This window comes from Grammomys surdaster, unplaced genomic scaffold (assembly GCF_004785775.1).
Source record: "Grammomys surdaster isolate TR1022 unplaced genomic scaffold, NIH_TR_1.0 278, whole genome shotgun sequence".
Taxonomy (NCBI): domain Eukaryota; kingdom Metazoa; phylum Chordata; class Mammalia; order Rodentia; family Muridae; genus Grammomys; species Grammomys surdaster.
The window spans coordinates 14,673,305-14,696,391 of NW_021604719.1; the positions used below are offsets into that span (position 1 = coordinate 14,673,305).

General features: G+C 39.4%; 1 protein-coding gene across 2 annotated transcripts in view; it reads right to left on the minus strand.

Moving 5' to 3' along the window:
* The window catches only part of Fbn2 (fibrillin 2), a 214,579-nt gene that overhangs the window by 136,082 nt on the left and 55,410 nt on the right, over positions 1 to 23,087 (minus strand). For both annotated transcript variants that reach the window (XM_028777147.1, XM_028777146.1), the window contains exons 6-7: positions 15,445 to 15,642; positions 7,967 to 8,092 (exon numbers count right to left, since the gene is read on the minus strand). In XM_028777147.1, coding sequence (XP_028632980.1) covers positions 7,967 to 8,092; positions 15,445 to 15,642 — 324 coding nt within the window. The remainder of the gene's footprint in view (positions 1 to 7,966; positions 8,093 to 15,444; positions 15,643 to 23,087) is intronic.

Genomic DNA, 23,087 nt, shown 5'->3' on the forward strand with positions numbered 1-23,087 from the left:
GCAAGACATGGGGAAGGGGATGACACCGGAGCGTAGGTGTTCAGGGGGAGTATAGATGTCTTTCAGAACAGGGTATTGGCTGGGTGAAGGTTCAGGGGACAGGTCACTATGATTCTGCCTGTGATTCACTTGTCCTTATCTAAGTTGGTATTATCTGTCAAGGCTACCTATTTGCAAGGTCTATGACTTCTCAGGCTGGTAAATTTCCACAAAAGCTGCCTGTTTACAATAGCTTATAGCCATCTATTTCAATGTTTTTCCACAGAGACCCAAGACTAGGTGTTAGTGTACATGTATGACAGGCCTATTGCTGATTTTAGGCCTATGGCTGATTTTAGGCCTTCAGTATATAAGCAGGGCTGCCCCTGACATTTCCTCCCTTCTCTAAGTATAGAAGGGCTGTGGCGATTCTAATCTTGTGAAGGCAGGGATAGAGGCCTGACCTCCAGTAATTGAAGGGTGATGACAGAATTTAAAAGTGTAACCTGCCTGTGTGTGTCTGTATGCATGGTGTGTGCCTGTATGTATGGTGTATGCCTGAATGCATGGTGTGCAGGTACAGAAGCATGTGTGCAGGTGTGTATGCATGTGGAGGTCAGAGGTCAATGCCAAATATTTTCCTCTATTCTCTAACCTAGTCATTGTCATCGCCATCGTTGTCATCCTCCTCCTCTGGCTCCTCTTCCCGCTTCAGACACAGGGGTTTCTACTGAACTCACGGACTGGAGTGACTGGCTAAATGTGCCAGTAACCCTCCCTTCTCTGTCCCTAGCATTGCCATCCTGAAGTGTCTTATTTGGGTGCTGGGAATCTGAATTCAATTTCTTCACTCACTGAGGATTCTCACCGCCTAGATCTAGATATTTCAACTTTTGATTTACAGCCTGTATCAAAGTCAGTTCTTATACCAGGTTAAGTTTTGTTGTTGAACAGTTTTATTTTTGGATGTACACTTACTTCAGTGAACTTATGTTCATGACAATGATGTTGCCCATTGATCTGCAAGTAAAGAACTCACAGCACCTGTGAGATGACGTGGTGTACAAAGAAGCTTGTTGCCCAGCCAACAATCTGAGTTTGAACTCCAAGTCCCACCCTGTGAAAGGAGTGAACAAATATCTGCTAGCTGTCCTATGACTCCTTCAGGTGTACTAAGGTATACACACACTAGATAAAGTAAATATAAAGATTAGAGTTAAAAACAGCTCATTATTGGTTTACAAATTTTGCTTTATGTAAGGAAAAGCATGTTTAAAAATAGTAGTCAAATAACAATTCCCTTTGTCAACAGTCAAATATTTGGTCTTTTTTTATTAGATATGTTCTTATTGATTCATACAATTTCCTAATATATTTTGATATTTGATCTTTTTTATTAGAAATGTTCTTAATGCTTCATAGAATTTCTTTATATATTTTGAAAAATCTGTGTTCATCTCCATTTTTTTATTCATGTTTGTGTTCTTCCCTCTTTTATTAGCATAGAATTGACTTTCTTTTATAGAGTTGAATTTACCAATGTATTCCTCTATAGATTCAAGGTTGACAAGACATTGGAGTATGTCTTCTTTGGCCTAGAACTACACAAAAACTTTCATGATGACTTTGGATATCATGTGTCTTCACTGATACTAGTATTGAACGTCTATCTTGGTATAAGGCAGTGGCTCTCAACTTATGAAGAGTGACCCCTTTTGGGGTTCAAAGACCCTTTCAGAGGGGTTTCCTAAGACCATCAGTAAACACAGATATTAACATTACCATTCATAATAGTTGCAAAGTTACAGTTATGAGATAGCAGTGAAAATAATGTTATGATTACGGTCAGTACAACATGAGGAGCTGAATTAAAGGGTCACAGCATTAGGAAGACTGAGAACCACTGGTATAAGGTGTGATGGTCTAATCTGATCTTTTTCATATTTGATATCCAGTTTTCTCAACATCATTCATTGTGTTCTCAATCACTTTCCTTATTAATTACAGATTATGTATGAGTTGTTTTACTGATCATTCTGTTGAATGTCTTTGGGCCAGGCTATTTGCATGCTATGCCCCTGACAATCAAGAAGAAAAAAAAATTGGGAAGCAGTCACCTGTTGGACAGAGTACTTGAGTGATGTGTGACTCCACCAGATCTCTCCTGTACCCATTTCCTTCCTCCCTCTCCTACTCACTTCTTACATCTCATTGGAACATATGTCACCTTATATGGAGACAAAGAAGCCAAAGATGTATAAAAAACAACTGTCTTTGAGGGCTTGAGGATTCTCAGCCTTTGGGGAGAATCTTTCAGAGACACTTCCTGATTTTTTTAAAAGCCTTGGGGTTCTGTTTCTCAGATCAGAAAGCTGATGACACAAATGCTGTAGTAAATATTTTAGATTTTTGTCACACTTTAGTGTTCAGAAGGGCAAGCTTCTCTCTGCTGTTCTAGTGTTGGGATGAAAGCCACTGTCACCACATCCATTGATTCTCTACTTTTAAGTTTTCATCTTATTCTTCCTTAGGGACATCCATCCATTCATGGATGACAATTGAGCACATCCCTACGTTAGAACTACTTGTTGAGCACACACCTACTTTAAAACTATTTGTTGAGCACATCCCTACTTTAGAACTACTTATCCCTATAGTACTTCTATTGACTCCTCCCATGAACAAGGACATTATTTTAGTTCTACCCCCTTAACTTGGACTCTTGCTTTCCGAGATCTACTAAAGTCTATACAGTCTTGGTGACTGGATTAATTCAGTATAGTGGCACAGAATAAATAACATTTTAATTAATCTAGAATATGACAGAAAACCCACTAGCTGAGTATCCAAATGCATCATTCAGGGAGGGGACAGAACACATTTCAGAGGGACATAAACATCCTAAAGAAGTAGGTCTTGTGAGCCAGTTTCCTGAAAAGCACATGGACACTGGCTGTGTGGAAATCCTTCAGCTGCGTGGTCTGGGTAAAGAGCTGGGACGGACTCATCTGGAACCAGAGAGCTCCAGGTTACAAATATCTACCATCATGTATGACATGGGAAAGCATCTTGTGAACATGAAGGCCCAAGTGAAGAATGAAGGATCAAGTTCCATGTTTTCTGTCTTTGTCGTATTAGGGCAGAGAGATGGTGCCTTTTTCATTCATGAAGTTCCATATCCAGTGGGTGGACCACAAAACTGCATCTAATTCTGACCCTGTCAGATATTCCAGAGTCCTACCACAATACACAAACTGAGGAAGGGCTGAGCTGCTTGGCTCAGTGGAGTCCTCTGCTGGGCTATGCCTCCCTGGTACCCAGCTATCTGATTGACAGCCCTGATCAAGAACTGGCTGGATCTCAGTAATGTCCCTTTTTACTCATGTTACCTGGAGAGAGTCCTTAGGCCTTCCCACAGAGTCTTTTCAGCTGTGAAGTAGATTAGTGTTAGTAAACCACTTTTCTGTTCTGTTGTGATAATTCAGTAAAACAACCTCTATAAACTAGGTTATCTTATTTTCTCAGTATCTCCAAATGTTATAATAAGTTCACGGTGAATAGCAGACATTATTATTGCTAGATATAGTCTGTTGGCACTTAAAACACAATGAAATAGGTGACAGAGGGATTAAGGATTATTTATTATGGAGTCAAGAAATAGGTTTGGATATGGCGGTGCCAACATCCTTCTTCAACAAAGGGAATATATCCATTTCAACCTCAAAGTTCTAAGCTTTCTGGAGGATTTACAAGATGTTGGTTTTCATTATTTTTTCATTGCTGACCTCTAAGTTTTGTCTGCCATTGCTAACAACCGTCTTCCCTCACTAAACACTTCATACATGGGTTTCCCTCTAAGAAATAGGTGGAGCACTTATTATTTATTTTAAAATTAATTTACTTTTGGAAATCTGAGTAAAAGCAAATACTTTTCATTCTATTATGAAGAATTTATCTCCCCAGGCTTATTAAAGCAGAGTTGTAATAGCAACAACGACACTATGCCAACATGTATTGGGGGTTTCACATGTATAAATAAACACATTTGTTACCTTCAGACCCCAAATGACAAAGTGCTGTATAATTAGACTGGGGCCAAAGACTCTTCAGAATAGTTTAAAACAAGCATCTGACACATAAAGTCACTAGAAGAAAAAACTTTGATACAGCTTTCTTGCCTGCACAACAACCAACGCGAATAAATGGCTCAGAAATGTTAGAGAAGGTACAGAGGGGAAGAGAGGGGCAAGCAAGGGCATCTGGCACCCACCTGTCTCTATGTGCAGAGCAAGGCAAACTGACATAACGTGTTTGCAGAAAGAAGAAAGCTGGGCAGCCCAATGGCATAGCATCATGTTGCAGAGATACTTAGTCCTTAGTGCCTCATCTTCATTTAAGCTACACGGATATTTATCTTTATGAATGTCTGAGTCGGATAAGTGGCTGAACTAACCTCCTCTTTGGATGTGAAGGGACTGTTTCTCCCACTGAATAATCATTTGCCTGCTGTCTGACAGAACTAGGACATTAGATTTTAGGAGCAAGCTGGCTCAGGAGAAGTAAGACACAGTTGCAGTTGCCATCATGAAGAATTTTATGGCACTGGGCCCCTAACCAAAGAGAAGGGAGAGATGATCTTTATCCACACATGAACATATATAGATGCATACTACTTCCAGATTTGGGCTGAGATTTAGGGCTTGAGTAGTGGTCTATTTTGACCATGAGAGGGGACGCTATCCTTGAGCAGAACATACCAGACCAGCTATACAACACACAAAAGCCTCCATGAAGGCACCAAGGCATGGGTTTCAAACTAAAGAGATGGGCTCTGTCCTCTAGAAAATGAGCTAATCATGTTTAAACTCATATAATTTGGCAGATCAAGCCTTTTACAAGGGCGAAGGATGATGTTCTCATAAGTGAGCAGACGTCTTCCTACTTCAAAGAAAGCAGAGGTTCCCTAACCTCAGAACAATAGGTCAACATAAAGGGTCAATGACACAGGAGAGAAATATATCCTTCTTGGATACACTGTGCCACATACACAAAAATGAAATTATTAAAAAAAAATAGAGGTGCAGTCTAATAAATCCAGACCCTGAAAGAAGAGGCAGAAGGATTGCTACAAGTTTAAGGCTAGCCTAGGCTACGTAGTGAGTTGCAGGGAGCTAGAGCTATACGGTGAAATCAAGTCTCCAGACAAATAAACAAACAAACATAAATAGCTATGCACTTTTAAAGAGAAATGAGAGCTGATCTGATGAAGAAAATAATCTTCTTGGATGCATTTCCTCTTTCCAATGACAGCCTGGTTTTACAATTCTGCTAGTTTTTGGACAGGAACTTGGGTCAAATTGATAACCATTTTATAAACTTTGGACTCTGCTCATCACCATTTATTGGTAAGGAATATGCCAAGTATATTAGAAATAAGTCTCAGATCTGGAACACAGTAGTGGAGAAGGAAGAATTTCTGTCCTTAGGAATCTAATTCAAGCATGTGAAAGCAACAGCCACATCACAGTTACCTAAAACCACCAGCCTTGAGTTGCAGTTTCCTAGGAAGAATACCATATCCCCAGTGACTCAGACCCAAGGATGCTGTGTCCTCTTAATTTTGAGCAGACAGAAGAACTTTAAAAGTAAGAGGGTTCTTTTACATAAGCAAAAGCATGGAACTTCACACAGTACAAACAGGAAGGGCATGCTTCAAAAATAAATCTGCTAATACTCCACTTTACATTTTTAACACTAAATGTAAATACCTACATTTTGATAGGCAAGAGTAATGCTGTGGTTTCATTCTTATTGAGAACATCCATCAAATTTAAACTTACGATGACACTATATTAAACTATATGTGAGTAGGCTTCAAAACCTGACATTGGGTAGAGCCACAGCTCTGGTATTTCAAGGTACACTTTGATATCAATTGAATTAAATAATTTCGTATAAGTACTGCTTGCTCTTTTGTATACAAAACAATATTACCTAAAGAAAATTGATAATAGCTACTTTTAAGACATCTAAACAAATATTCTTTATAAACAAGTAAAGCTTTCACAGAGCCTTTAGATTTCGAGCCTTAATCAGCCCTTGTTCCAATTCCTCCATTCCCACAAATCACAAATACTAAATCATTTAATTCTCTCTGGGCAATGTTTAAATGCAGTTGGCTGCCCGGGCAGGAAGTGAGCCAAGACACAACTGGATTCAGGGCTCCGAGTGGTGCCTATGTTACATCGATAACTCCTATTCCCCAAGAACGAGGAGAGCAAGAATAAAGAGTGGCCCTGTCCTCCCCCGAGCTCTGCCTTGGCTCTGCATGTTCTTTTGATGAAATTTGATGGAGGAAAGACTTCTTCCATTTTTGACTAAGAAGAAACTCATTGTTTGATGTGTAACGGAAATGTCACAACCACTAGAATCAGTCGGTGGCTGTGCCTTCTCACCTACAACCAAAAGCTGGCTTCTCTTCCCTCAAGCGTGGATAGAGCTTAGAGTTTATTCCAGAAGTTAAAAGTAGAGGGAAGTTTTTTTTTAAAGCAATAGAAGAAACTCCTCCAAAAACGTAGGAGGATTTTGAAATAGTAGCACCATTTCTGCAGACTATTTAAGGTTTGATTCACTTTCCGTACTAATTGAGATATTTCTTCATTGTGCAAGTGTTTTTCTTAACCTTTTCATTTCAAGTAGACTCACAATTAATCTTGTATTGAAGTAGCTAAAACCACTTGCATACTATTAAAAGACAGTGTCAGAGGAAACTTATTTATTCCTTAAGATAATCAACTACATCTCTCTTACCTTCCTGTTGTGGGGGACATGAAATTATCTGGGGATGGTATTAAACGCATCAGACTGTGAAGATGAGTTCCCACTGACTGTAAAGAAGTAGAGGAACATGGAAAATAGAGGCTGTTGTTACCCAGCAATTAATGGGATTGTGGTTGCGTGTGGTGAATCCTTGCTACTGTGTGCTTCAATGCCCAAACTACCTCCTACTTCCTCACAGTGCTTAGACTCCCATTGACCTTGCACAATTAAATGCTAGATTTCTCACTTTCTTATTTTCTTGTCTACATAGATGGGGATGCTGCTTTATAACGGATCAGCAGACAATCACAAAATACTGCCTTTTATAAAAGAAGAACAGGAAGAGTCTTAACTAGAGTGAATGAGGATGCTCTTCTATAGCCAACTGGAGTCTTTTATATGGTACTGTCTTTAGAAACTACCTTTGGGCTAGATTGTGGCTCAGTGGGTAAAAGGCCTGTTGTACAAGCCCGAGGACCTAAGTTCAGATCTTCAGAATCCGTCTAAAGGCTGATGTAAAAGCACTTCTGTATGCTGTGCAGACAGAAGGCAGAGATAGGAGTTCCAAAAGGCTTGTCTCAAATAAGACAGAAGATGAGGGCAGATACCTGACGTTAACCTACCCACACATACCATTGCGCACGTGTCTGCATGCGTGTGTGTGCCTGCGTGAGTGTGTGTGTGTGTGTGTGTGTGTGTGTGGCATTCTAACTATACACAATCCTTGAAGCTACATTCCTTAAGTTTTACAATAATGGCACAGACTTTGCTCATGGATACGTGAGAACAATAAATGTACTGTTCTTGAGACAAGTTCACAGAGGAAATGAAAACCTACTTCGTGAAAGACATTTTCAGAGGTTCAATGACTCCCCCTGCCTTGTAGCCACGGAGACCAATCAAATGTACCCTGCCTTTGCGCAGGTCAAATCCTTTAAGGCTACAACATATGGTCCTAACACCAAATGCTATGGGCTACACCTTCATTTTCATATTAAGATAAAGAACCGCGATTATGGTCATTAGTTTTAACTATTCCAGATGCATCTTTTTATTCAAAGTCAGCACCAGGCTTGCATCCCCATGCCAGGATTACGTCCCCACACCAGGCTTAGACCCCTGCGTCAGGTTTGCACTCCTGTGCCAGGCTTGTACCCCACACTCTCACCTTCACATTTCTGTGTAGTTTCACTCTGCTTGTGACCAGCAGGGCATCTGCATTCAAAAGAGCCCACTGTGTTGATACAGTTTCCCCCCTGGCACAACCCTGGAATCGCCTGGCATTCATCAACATCTGCAAGGAGAAAACATTTTAAACAAAATCAAAATCGACTTCCAGACTCCATCCATTGGTTTTATGTACAAGGGGGAAATGTTGTTCTCAAGACAACAGGGTGAGGAAAGTGGACCCTCCCTGCGTGCTTGTTGTCAGCTTAACCGTAATGTTTTCCTCTGGGGAAAGATGCCTGCTCGAAACCCACCTGTTCTGTGCAGTGGACAATCTGCTGTTTTGGTCTGTTGAAAGTTACAAATGTCTGTGCTCACTCAAAAACAAACAGATATGAAGAGTAAAGCAGAGGGCTGGAGAGATGGCTCAGCAGTGAAGAGCACTAGCTGCTCTTGCATGCAGGTGTACATGCAGATAGAGCACTGGAACACAAAGAAAGAAGGAAAGACAGACAGACAGACAGACAGACAGACAGACAGGAAAGAATTAAAGTGCATATGTTGAAGTGTACACAACTTGATATATTTACACAAGAACACCTCATGCCTCAGCATATGCACCACTGAAGCTTATTAAAGATTTAAAGAAAAAGATGACAGAAATTTCATTCCAATTCTTTCAGCACAAAGACGGACGTTGTCCTGCTGACGTCACTAAGAAAACGTCACCCTGACATCAAAGCCAGACCAAGACATTACCAAAAGAAATACATGAATAAAAAGAACAGAATTAGGTAATCTCTCTCTGAAATAAACACACAAACTTTCATGAGTCAGACTTAGTAATAAATAACAGAATAAATATAACAGGGTTAGAGTAGGTTTATTACAGGAATTTAAAGGTTTTTCCTCTAAAAGTAGATTACAATATTATTTAGTATAGTTCATTGTATTAACAAATTAAAGAAGAAAAGGCAACATCATTCTTTAGATATAGAAAATCAAATAACAGAATAATTTTGAATTCATGATTCTAAAAGCCTCATTAAGTCAGGAGTATAATATAACATCTTTAAGTGAGACTAAGAAGTGAGAACTTGTTTCAAAATACAAAATTAATTACACTCTCGCAGAATGATACATGGTATCTTTTAGTCCCATGAGGCTGGCAGTTAAAAAAAAAAGAGGGAAGTATAAAGAGGCAAAATGGAAACAATCTATTTAGAAGCACACAGCACCATCTGCAAAAACAGGAGGGGAGCCCAGACTTGCCAGCCACACCTTCAGACCCTCAGACAAGCAACAGTGAACAGTTCAGTGTCCACTCCCCAGACTGTGCCACGCGTTTCTGCTCACTCTGTCAATTCATGTGCATCCCTTTCCGTTCTATAAAGGTTGCATGATTTCAAACTGTATGCAAACATTACATAGAATTAAGGAAAATCGTTTCAAACATGAGCCTAACTTAATCGCTTCACTGCCTTCTAATAAGGTTATAAACAATGTAACAAAGCTATGTTAATCACCGTTTATGAAAATGCACTCTCCAACTTCTCCAAGGACTCTTGTCCTAAAAGAACAAATTCATTATAAAAACTACCATTCGGGGGCACATTTTAAGTTCATGCCCATATATGGAAAATGCAGTCAGTGGTATAGACATGAAAAAAGGGATCATTTATAGGCAATAGAGACCAGGACAAGAAAACAATTATGTTCAATCATGTTCTTCTGTCCCCAAACAGGCTCAATTCATTTTTATTTTTTATGAGTGTCTTGCCTGCACCAATGTGTACTATGTTCATGCAGTGTCTATTAAGGGCAGCAGAAGGAGCTGTCTCCCCTAGAAACGGAGTTACAGATAGGTGCTGGGAACTGAATCACAGTCCTCAAGAGCAGACAATATTGTTAGTTGCTGAGCCAGAAATCCATATCCAGCCCCAATGTTACTATTACTATCGTCATCATCATTGTGTGTGTGTGTGTGTGTGTGTGTGTGTGTGTGTGTGTGTGTGTGCAGGCATGTTTGCCACAGTGGGGCTGTGGAAAACAGAAGACATCTTTTAGGGGTCAGTTCTCTCTTTCCAATGTTGGTTCCAAGAACCTAACTCAGGGAAGCACTTTTACCCAGTGAGGTTCTCCTGCCTTCCTACATTTGTTTTTAAACGAATTTTTAATACTGTGTTTTGTTCTATGAGTTATTGGATAGAAACGCAAACCAAGGTGGGGATCTCCTTATTTTAAAAAGCGAAGGGGGGGGGGCTCGGTTGGTCAAGTGCTTGTTAGGGAGAGGGCTCAGTTGGCTCAGATGGACAGATGCCTCTTTTTTTTTAAGTTCTTTCTCTCTTAGCCCTCTCCCTACCCCCGTTTTTCTTTTAAGTTTCTTTTCCTGCCACCATCTGTTACTGTGAATGTTACTATGAAGATGTGAGGTTCGGGATTGTTTCAGAACATTGCTTTTTTCTTCAATGGAACATTAGGAACCTTGGATCCAGTTCTCAGTATAGGTTTTCACATGGCTTCCCAGTGTTCATCACTGATCCAAACCATCGTTTCAGAATTTTATTTAGAGTTGTATGCTGTTCTTAGTAAGCATCCTCCTGGTACTTCTGCCAAGCTGGAACAGTGGATTAGCCTGCTATCTTTAACAGAGTTTTTCTGTGATTGAGTTTTAAGTAATGTTTTGGATTGTATAGTATTTGTGTTGACAGAATATTTATTTAAGATTGGCATTTACTAGGTGTTTATCATTAATTATGTGATTACTTTGTCTTTGTAGACAGCCAAGATAAATGTTCTTTGGCTATAAATATATTTACTAATTTATAATAATCAAGATACTAACCAAATCTCCTTTCAACCAAGTACTACAATTTAATAAACAAATAAACAAATTACATCACCATGTTTTCAAGTTTTGGAACAGGCAGAGACATATAAAAGTCCAGTACTTTACTATCAATGACATATATTTTTAATTGTATTATTTATAGCTTAATATAACTAAAAATTTGAAATGGATACATTTATTTACAACCATAACACACAAAAAGTCAAATATTAATCTTAAGTAAAGTATCATTTCTAATTAAAATATATGCATGTGTGTACATAAGGAACACAAGCCATAAGAAAATAGTATATATGCAAATAGTAGTTTACACAGGACATGAAGTTCATGAATATTACTGGAAGGATTTAATTCAACTATTTTTTTAAAGTTATTTTTTGTACTGGCTGGTTTTGTGCCAACTTGATACAAGCTGGAGTTATCACAGAGAAAGGAGCCTCCCTTGAGGAAATGCCTCCACGAGATCCAGCTGTAAGGCATTTTCTCAATTAGTGATCAAGGGTGGGAGGGCCCTTGTGGGTAGTGACATCCCTGGGCTGGTAGTCCTGGGTTCTATAAGAAAGCAAGCTGAGCAAGCCAGGGGAAGCAAGCCAGTAAGTAACATCCCTCCATGGTCTCTGCATCAGCTCCTGCTTCCTGACCTGCTTGAGTTCCAGTCCTGACTTCCTTTGGTAGTGAACAGCAATGTGGAAGTGTAGACTGAATAAACCCTTTCCTTCCCAATTGTTTTTTGGTCATGATGTTTTGTGCAGGAATACAAATCCTGACTAAGACATTTTAATTTTATGTACATTGGTGTCTTGCTTTCATGTGTGAGGAAGTCTGATCCCCTGGAACAGGAGTTACAGTTGTGAGCTGCCATGCGGTGCTGGGGATTGAACCCAGGTCCTCTGGAAGAACAGCTAGTGTTCTGTAACTAATGAGCCATATCTCTAGCCCCTTATTGAACTATCAAAATTTTGACTTCACTTGTTTTATGATAGCTTAAATTTAAGGGTTGATGTCAATTAACTTTGATTACTTAGTACAATACAGGAGGGAGACAGCACACCAGTAAGAGTGGACGAAGGATGAAGGAGACCGCACACCACCACGTGTACATAGAGGACAGGACACGGTCACCCTGCCCTCAGTGTTAAGGAAGTCAATGATCACTCGCTAAGCACCCACGTGAAGAGTGAGGAGTGCACGCCTGACATGCTGATTATCCAAGTCTAGCATATTATCATAGATGCAGTTAAAGCTTAACAAAATCTTTTTGTTTTCCCCACAAATACGTTTTCTAAAGTTTCATCTTAATTTTTTGCTGTGTCTCATTTTCCACAGTTACTGTTTGTTACAAAACCATGCTTTGTTCTTTCTTAAGCCATGGACAAATGAAAACTTCATTAGCTGCAGGGCAACAGGCGATCAGACCCTGCCTGCATTGGTGGGTATGATCAGTGTTTTGGAGCCCATGTTAAGCAACTTTTAAAAATTATTATTATTCACCTTATAGCCCGCTCACTGCCCACTTCCCACTCATCCCCTCCCACCATCCCTTCCCCCATGCCCCTCCTTATCCTCAGCAACTTTTATTGTCTTCTAAGAAGCTGACATTTGCTTGTAACTTTATAACAATTTCAAACATCCTATAAAAAGAGACCAGTACTACCATTTGTATGTATGTGTATGTGTGTGTGTGCGTGAGAGAGAGAGAGAGAGAGAGAGAGAGAGAGAGGGGGAGGGAGGGGAAGGGAGGGGAGGGGAGGGGAAGAGAATGAAAGAGGGGGGTATGTCACTGTGCTTTTTTTTTTTAATATCTCACATTTCCCAAATTTGGTGTAAGTATTCAAGAAACAACGTGGACTTAAGGAGAAAATGAAATCATAGAAAGATACAGTCTACAATCATTCTAAACTGAGGATTAACACATATCCGAGAACATCCGAAGCATGCTGTGACCTTGAAATGAAGCCGAACTTTTCATCTCGCTTTTCCAGACATTTCAATCACGCAGCAAATTTCATTTTGCTCCCATTGCTGAGCTAGCCCATTAGGGTTTTGAGACAAAGGAAGTTCCAACGCTTGTCTCTGCTCCAGAAGCAAAACTAAGCAAGTAAGCCTTGGGAAACATCACTAACCCTTGACTACCGAACCTGAGCAGAGATGGCACATTTCTTAACACTCGTGCTTTGAAATACAAGCTCTCTGACAGAACATTGAAGAAAAATAAATTCGTACACACAGACGAAGAGATTCAACAGTTTGGCTGAATGACTTTTTAAACTGAATGATTTGTTTCCTTGAAATGTTAAGTTTTGAGATATTTAATTCCTGCAGCCATTTCCTAGCTCACAGAGTGTTTGCTGCATTTTCCGTGTGTGCATAAACACTAGGTAGACACTGTCTTAGAGGCCCAAAGCACACTAGTAGATATAGAGATTCTTGCCCTCATAAAGATTATATTCAATGGGCAGGGAACCCAGCCAGTGAAGAAAAGAAGCGTATTACAAGTTGGAAAGTGATGTAGAATAATGAAAAAGAATTATTATAAAATCTATGTAATGGATTATTTTAGTTTCAATTGTTATCTATGTCTATGGTGTCCTATGCACAGTAATTTTGGATGTCTCTAGAGAACAGTAAATACTATCTAGAATGTACCATCTACCTGAATGCACATATATCTACCTCAGACTGATGAGTATTCATAAGAAAAATAAGTGAATTTATTATGCATAGTAAAGAATATAAATAATATTGATATTATTGGTATACTATATTAATTACATTATGTTGGTCATATAAATATATCATCTATAATTATATAAGTATAAATATATACATATAATTCATTATTATAATATAATGTTATAATAATAAAATCAGCATTTAACACCACCCTCATCTTTAAGGTCTAATCTGTGATTTTTACTAAAAACACAGTAAGTCCACAACAGACACGGCCTTCATTCTTGTTAAATATTCATTTTCTGATCTGTGGAGTTGTACTGCCATCACCTTCAGGTCCCTGTAGCTCTCTCTTGAAAATTCCTATGATTAGTCTAGGATTCATTAACATCAGTTTAATCACAATTGCCTTGAATGGCCTGACAGAGTTGTTTTTAGGGTTTGGGCTATTAGCACCTGCATAGGATGGCTTGCTGATGAGGTAAAATTCTAACCACAGTTCATTATGTTTTCCATATTTGTCCAAAGAACTTCAAGGTAATTTTTACTCAGTATTTTAATTGTTCTGTGCATTTTAAAAAGACTCATTTCTTTGTTTGTATGTGCATGTTTCTGTGTGTCCTCCAAATGGGTGCAGGTACCTTTGGTTGCCTGGCACTCAAGTTACAGGCAGTATGAGCTTCCTAAGGTAAGTTCATGGAATTGAATTTAGTTTCTCTACAAGAGCGGCAGTACCCTTAACTGCTGAGCCGTTTCTACAGCCCTGATCTCTGTACATTTTGATAAAATGTCTTATCACATGAGGTCACAGTGGAATTTTTCCGTTCATGGCCTGGTGTCAGTACTCAAAATGTTCTTGGTTTGGGGAGCATTTGAAATTTTGATTTTTCAGCTTAGGGTACTATCCCTGTATCCTTTAATAACACTACAAAACTAGCAAAACTCTTTTGATGCTTCTGTCATGGATGATTTACCAAACTGTGCAGACTACCCATGGTTTATTATTCAATGAGCTAAGGCTGCATGTACATCCTCAGCTGTAACTTTGACATAGGGGACACTAGCCTGCTTACCACACCATGGCATCTACTCAGTGGGCTATTGTCCTGTTTACTTCTGACACTACTTGTGGAATTCAGTCTGAAAACAAGCTCTGACCTTGCACATGATTTACTTCAAATAAGGTCTTCTAATTCCATGTGTCAGAAACAATACCATTTCTACCCATAATGCAAAAGGCATCTCAACCCCCCATTCAACAACTTACTAGAAAGAGTATTTACAAGCTCAAAAGATGGATTTAATACAGACGACATCACAAAAGTAGCCAATGAATGGCAAGGTCTCTGTGGGCTAAAACCTAGTAGAACTAACTGGTAAGAAAATGGCCATTCTAGGTCACTTGAGTTGGGCACTGTGACTGTAGGAGCCTCAGGTCTCAGATCTGCCTTTGGTATATGTACCAGAGCCACTTAAAGGCTGGGGAGTCACAGAAGATTGTCTGGAGAGAAAGACTTCATGGATGATGAGAAGAGAGAGGAAATGAGTCTCTCCAGGAGAACTATGTGTGTGCACACTTGTGTCATCTGGATGCAGACAGGAGTAGCTTGCCCTCACATTGCATTATATATTTTAAGTGGTAGTTTTAAGAGTTTTTCCTCCTCCTCTCCCTCCCTCTTTCTCCTCTTCCTCTTCCTTCTCCTCCTCCTCCTTCTTTTTTCTTCTTCTCCATTAATATTAAGAGTTGAAACTTTTCATTGGACACTAAAATGTAAACTATAAATATAAACCATCTCTCATTAGACCTCTGAGGAGGGTCTAATGAGCATTGGGTACTGTGTTCACAGTTCCTACACACAGTTCCAGAGTTCCAGGTTTTCTGATTCCAATCAAAGAGGTGACATGTGTGGTGACATGTGTGGTGACATGTGTGGTGGCAAACACAGTTGACTCACCTTGACATGCTCCGGTGCGGATGTTGGGGATGAAGCCCCGGCGGCAGGGCTGAGGCTGAGCTGGACACATTTCACAAGGATGTCCCCAGGCTCGCCCAATGGTGGCACAGCACAGTGTCTTCGTGCAGACAATGCCTGTCAGCTGCTTCTGGCACATCTGATTATTGACTTGAGTGAAACACGGGCCTGTCCTGTAATCTGGAATGAGAATGGAGAGGGAAAGATGGCTTTTATGATGCACCAATGCTAGACACCATATGCAGAAACCTGAAACTCTTCCCCCTAAGCAAAATGTCTAAGTACAGAAGAACAGTTGAGTTTCATTTAGAAAATTTATAAGTTTCTGATCATGAGACATGTATTAAGAGACCACAGTAGATTATGCACTGGGCATTGCAAATGGATGGCTCATGGCACACAGATGTGTTGTCTTGGCTTGGATCATTTTAAAAAGAATTGGAATTGGTAGTCAGCATTGTAAAGATGAAACATTTCATAAGAAACCTGTATTTCAAGCTTTTCTTGAAAAATTGAAGGTTCTAGTTATGCTAAACTCAACATGCTACATGGAAATGATATGATGAAGCTTTCCTGCCAAGGATCTCCCTACCTTAATCCAGACCCTTAGCACTCATTCAAATGCCCCACTAGGGCTCTGAAGGCATCAGCCTTAAGTTCTACTCCTTCTTACCCCGGAAGTATTTTCTTTTCAGACCAAATGATCAAGAGTGTAGAAGGCTAAAGTGACCTGATGAAGATGTCATTTGTGTATCAAAAATACATGTGAGCAGTCTAAACAGTGCATAAATAGGTATAACAAGTGGACATCCATCTCTGCATCCGACTGCACTTGTATGGCTAGCTCACTTAGGAAGAAACACATTCTAAGAAAGACATGCAATCATGCTAAGACAGACCTGCAACCATGGATTCTTTACAGGCCAGTGAATGTTACATTCTTTTTGATCACTATCAAATGACCACTGTCTTGCTATAGATGATGAGGCAAATCTGAGTAAATGCATGATAGGTGAGTGATGTGCAGGCACTCCTATAACCTTCCTATGAGGTGCTTATTCTCATGAAGACTTTCCAAGTCATTCCTACAAATCAAAGTGTAAGGTCCAAGGCCAATGATCTTAGCGTCACTTTGTAGCCCATCCTTAAGACTCCCTGCTCAAGATTCAGCATATTTAGTGAAATGTTCAAGAACTCCACATGCATTTCAAAGCTTGAGGGCTGAATCTGTCTGCAGGGGACTCAAAGGCTGGCTCTGGGTCTTTGTAGCCTACTTTCTTCATGTTATAAATTTGCTTGGATAAACATTCTAGGCAACCAGTAAGCATTCTTGTAGACAGAACTGAATCACCAATAAGACAGTCTTTGAGTTTTACTGATGCCGATTTGCAAGATGTGAGAAACGAGGGGAAAGTCTGTTTTCTAGTGACAGACTTACATAATGACTCCCATTGGCCCTGAGCACAGAAGAGAAACCCATAGAAAAGAGTTCTCTTTCCAGAAAGACTGTATCTCATCGTTGACTAACTCTTGGGGAATACATGATGTCTTGGGCTTTCATTGTAAAGATTGGTGGCATGGTTTCTATGAGAAAACTTCTACTGTGAAAATCAAATTCGGATGAAATGACATTCAGAATGACAAGTATAATATTATATAGCATATAAAGGCTGCAAATGATCAAACAAAACTTAAAACCACATACAAAAGTATTTAATGAAAAATGAGGCTTCTTTGTAAATAAGAAATGGATATTTTGAAAGTTCTGTGTCTTCTGAGAGCTAACATGAAAATAATTAAATTCAACATAATGAAACAAAATCTAGAACAGGTATTTTGGTACACGCTGGATTAAGGTTTTTATACGCTTGCAGCTTAACATCCACAAAGATAGCTCATTTTAATCCTTCATAAGAACAGCAGATGTACTGGCTGCAAACTACATTCTTGAAGAAAATCCTTTCATGTATATGGGAAGATATACCGACCTTATGAATAAGCATTTGCCAGGTCATAACTTTTTAAAGTTTTCATAAAACCCATATTTTGCCATTTTAAATATTGGATTTGTGGTTTTCAATTGTATCAAGTTCTGAACATGTAGGAAAACTCCATTTCTTACCAAATGGTGGTAAAATTACGACTTCTCGAGATGCAAGCTTAAATATGTATCTTCAAATTCTTTAGGGTTTTCAGATCCCCAGAGAAGAGGCCTGTGGGGTTTTTCTCTAACCCATCCTCAAGCAAACCAACAGGGCAGGAGACCCATCCCTCCCTGTAACCACAGCACCTTCTCAAAATCTAAGCCTCAAAAGCTAAGTGTGTTAGCGGGCACTGTGTGTCCTTTGCAAATGGCCTTTCCGGTGGAATGTAAGAGTGCAGGTAACCTTAGGCTCCCTTCCCAACAATGTGTTTCCTACTTCTTCCTGCTAGTGCGTATACTTTCCTCTGCACCAACTGTGCAGAATCTTATTGGGGTGATACTTTTCTTTCCCACTTGGATAGCTTTAAGTTTTAAATGTTCAATCTTAGCTCTGCAACTGTCACTAGCCAAAACAAGAACAATGTTGCATACTGAAGAGGAATTTAAATTCCTGGTCAGGTTAAAGTATTCTGTTCCTAAATTCTACGTGAGTCTCAGCTATGAATGAGAATCCTATAAATGCTTTAACTGATTGCTTGTTGATCATGCATTCTCTTTATGAAAAGTTTCACCATAATAGAATATTATTGTACACCCCAGTAACCATTGGGAGTCAGGATGGGAGGAAAGTATAGGGGTGTTCCATAAACTTAGTATGCTGGAGTCATTGGGTGAGAAACTGGCAACTTCCTCCTTGGGATATGACCATTAAAAATTTCTTAATGATTAGTCTGTGGCATGCGAATATTGTTATTTTTTATTTTCTGACATCTAAATGAAATGCTACTGAATGAGAACTGTATGCCATTTCATTTAATATTTATTTCTCAAATTTATTGTCTTAGTTTTTCTTATTGCAGGCAGGTGTGCAACTGCATGATGTGGGTGGGAGGGGAGAGGCATGTATGTCACAGCTCACGTGTAGAGATGAGAAGAGATCTTTGTGCAGTCAGCTCTCTCCTCCCCACTTGATGTGTGTTCCAGAGATAAATCTCAGGCCAGCATGTTTTCAGCTTGGAGTAGCAAGAGTCTTTAACTGATGAACCGTCTCCCTGGCTCTTAATTCTTGCTTTTGCACATCAGGGCAATTAGCAAACTCATAAAACAATTGGCAGAGCCCTTGCATTTCTTTCCTCTCCAAACGACTTAATTAAGGTATAGATTACATATCATAAATCAATCTGTCTGAAATACACAGTTAGATGATTTGTGGTATTTTACCTGAAATGAGCAACTATTGCCACAAGTCAGTTCTGGAATATGATTGCTACGTCACCAACACTCCTTATGACTAGTACTAGCCCAATCCTCAACAACTGCTCTCTAAACACTATGTCACTATGAATTTGCATTTTCAGGACAATTCATATAAATAAATGACATCCTAGGCTTGAACCTGCATATGGGAGTTATCCTCAGAAGAATGAGGAAGAACATTCTAGAATTATGATGGAGGTGGGATAGGATGCTGAAATGTAAGCATGTATCATGAGACATGCAGAGGAGATGAGGGAGGGGATTAATCAAAACACAGTGGGTGTGAGAGAGCCATAAACATACATAGCATCTCATAACCAAAATTTAAAATTTATATATATATATACATATTGTCATATATATATATGTTTTAAAGAGAAGTTTAACAGGAGATACCTCATATAGCCAGAAAAAGCTGTTCCCAGAAGCTATGGGTTATTAAAACCCCAATGATATAGGTGGGGTACCTCTGAGTTGTAAGTTATGGAGGCTTCCACCCAACTTCTCTAAAACAATACAAGCGCTAGTCATTCTTTGTGCTTGTCTACCAGAGGTAGATGAGAAGACCCTACTACTAAAGACACTATTCATCTTGGATGTGTGATATACAGAGAACAACTAGGACTGAGCTGGAAACGTCCTTCCTCCCCGCTAGCTTTCATAGTGCCAGAAGACACTATGCAGGTTACCGAGGGAGAAGAGGGACCAATGGTCTTACTTATCTGTGAATATTATGATCTAATGAGACCGACCTAAGTAAGTAAAATATGTCCCAGGGGAACTATGCTTATGGGGGTAACCATTTGCTTTCTCTTTGGATTGGAGACCTACTCTACAAGAGGAAACACAAACCTTGTACTAGAAACCTTGAACTAGAAAACCACATGGCAAGGGGGAATCATAGACCGTAAGGGGGAACTGAATACTGCTGTTTATCTAAAATGATATAACGTCAGGCTGCTGTGTAAATATGTGTGCCCATGCCCACTCTAGGGTTTACCCACACAAGCCTCTCTGGTTAATGAACAGTGATTCATCATTGCACAAGGTCCTGAGTATAAGTAGTGGATGAACTGCATGTTTTTCTAAATTTTTATGTTTGTATATTAATATGTATAGCTTTGAGTCTATTAGCTTGTAGGATCTGAGTGCTAGGTGGGCTTTTAATGTATATAACTGAGTCACTTAGGGAGGGTATCAGACACGTATATGTGACAAGCTTGTAATGTGACAAGCAGCCGACAGGGCAGAGTAGTGTGTCCCAGCAGTAACAGAAAACAAAAGACTACTCAAAGTTCTCTTAAAATGGCTACTAAAACCTGTTTGTTAATATCCCAACACTCAATAATTATCGTTCAGTATATTAGTGCTCCAGCTTGCAGCATTTGCAATGATCAAGTGGTAGAAACTACCCGGTGACAGATGAATGAATAGTACCATGTGATGAGTCCATACAACGGAGTATCATTTTCCCTCACAAAAGTGGGGAGGTGCAGGCACATGGGCTAAAGTAAGTCAGTCAGTCGCAAGAGGATGGAAACACTATGACCTCACTCACATGAGATGACCAGAATAATCGAACTTATAACAATGGGAATTAAGTCAGTGGTTGTTGGGAGCCAGGAGATCTAGGTGGGGAGCTAGTGGTCTAAGTGGTAAGGAGATTTCAGCTTAAGGCAATCAAAAGGGTTTTACAAATGGATGGGAGGGAGGCTGCATAAGATTGCAAGTCCCTCACCGTGAGTATAGTTCGTGGTCCTGAACTTAAAAATGGCTAATGTATGTATATGGACATAAGTTTAAAATACATATCATTTATACAAATAATTAGACATCTTGCTTCCATCTTGATTATTCCTCAAAGATTTAGTCTCCAATTGATCCCTGACATCAGGGGTCATGACCCCTTGGTGCCTGGGGTTGACACTGAAGATTTGCTTCTGTGATAGATGAGTAGCTACTTTAGTGAGGACAGCTGCAGCACATTTTATCTCTAACACAGACGTTATTTAATACATCAGTGGGATGTGTACTTGGCATAGAAGGACCACTTTTTTTTTGACGCTGACATCAAAGGATGCATTGGAGACGGGGAGGCTGAAGGATCATTAGGTGCTGGCCAATGGTACAAACAAAATTCCTGTCATTGCTGTGACTTTCTGTAAGGTTGAAGGCTATCAACGTTGTGCTCCTAAGAATAATGGCCTATGTACTTGAAATGTGTGCTCCTAAGTAAACTCAAAGAACTTACTTAAAGAACAACCCCCAAAGTGATGTAGATCAAAAGCTAAATAGGATCAAGCAGAAAATTAAAACCACTTTTGAAATAAAAGTTTGAAGAGACAAAAAAGTATTTTGACCTGAGTTAATGAGGGGGGATAGAGATAAAAAGGAAGACTGTGAAAAGTAGCTCATTTACAACTCTAACTAACAACAGACATTCTTTACGGTGTCTATGAAAAATGTAAAGCAAAGTAGTCCTGAATATCTTTCATGGAAAAATGATATATGCTCACAAAATACTTATGCATAGTCAGAGAAGACTAAAACCAATAAAAATGTGGCACTTCCTCAGCTCTTATGTGTCCCTTGACTCAAACACAATAAGGTCCTTAAGATTGGATTCTGGTGGAAATAAATAAAAATTTCCACACAATTTGCTGAGGGATACTTTGCACAATAGTGCATTGTTGATGTAACTCAACTCTACCTTATCTATGGTTTCTGAGTGACATGAACTACCACTGCTTCTAAGAGTCAGGCAAGCCTAAAACATCCCACTCTTCCCCTGAACCTGATTAACTGCCTGCCAGGTGATCCCCAGCACAACACTGTGCTAGAAACATTAAGATTCCCTGAAGAGACAAAACACATCCCATTGTTTCCTTACTCCGGTTTTTATTATCGGGACCTTCAGGGAAATACTGGTAGAGGAAGAAGTCTGTGAGAGGCACAGTAGGTGTGACCTGATCCTGCATGGACATGTGTTGATCTACACCACAGAAGTGAACCTTGCCAGCTCTTGGATTTGGAACCTTAAGGATCAATACCAGGAAAGATTCAAGAGCAAACACATCCTCTGTGGCCACTCAGCAGAAGGTCTGATACCAGATCAGAAACTGAACGGACCATATCCTAACAGACTTGCAAATCTACACTGGCCATAGAAACTGACAGGCAGGCTAGCTTTGATAGTGAAGACATGTAGCTCGTGAAGACACAAGTACAAATGAAAAAAACAAGGTCTTCCTTTGCTTCTGGAAAGTGAACCCTTTCTATACTCACTCAAAAGAAGAGGAAGAGAGACAGTCACTCCCTGAAGGGAAAGGAGTTGTCATCAGAGTAAGGAAAAGCTCACCTCACAGGGCACACACATCCTAAGTGAAAAAAGAGACGGAAGAATGGATAGTCTGAAAAGCAAAGTGTGATCATGCAAACTGAAGAACAAGACTTAAAACGAACAAAGACAAATAGTAGAAAAGCTATAGATAAGCGTTTTCATGAATTGGAATGAATAAAACAGCCCATGATATCTCAGACAAAAACAACAAAAGTAAGATGTATCCAAGGAAAGACCCATACAAAATCTCTACACCTTTGAATTCTAAAATTAAGCTTGGAAATAAAAAAATAAAACTTTCCATTACTAGCAAGAGAGAAAGGCTACCTTGAAGGACACAGTAGGCCAGTATTCTCTTCATTTGTTGGACAGAGTAGCTAAGGAGAGTGAAATCATATTTAGAGGGTAAAAATTTATAAAATTTAAGATGGGAAACAAAGAGAAGAGGGAGGAGTATGTCCTATAACACAGATTTGGAGGTTAATTCTTCCTATGATGTCAGTTCACATCAGAAGGAACAAGAAAGGGGCCCAGAGTTGAGAGAAATACATTTAACTTAGCAATTATATAAAAGGCATAAAAGAGGCACAGAAGTTTCAATGAAGTGGTGAAGGATATGGGAAAGCCATTTTTATTACAAAGTCCATAGGAGAAATGATGGTTTGGGAAGGTCAGAGTTGGGGGAAATTGGCATATCTTGGGATGTCAAAAAGGTTGCCTAACAATGATGAAAGAGAAATCAAGTTGAACAAGTCAGGGGTTTAAATAAACATATGAATGGATCTGATTAAAATAAAAACATCCGACTCTATTCAGTATCTGTAAAAACCATTAAAACAAACTGACAAAAGAAAATGTTACTAAAGCCCAGAAGGAACAATGACT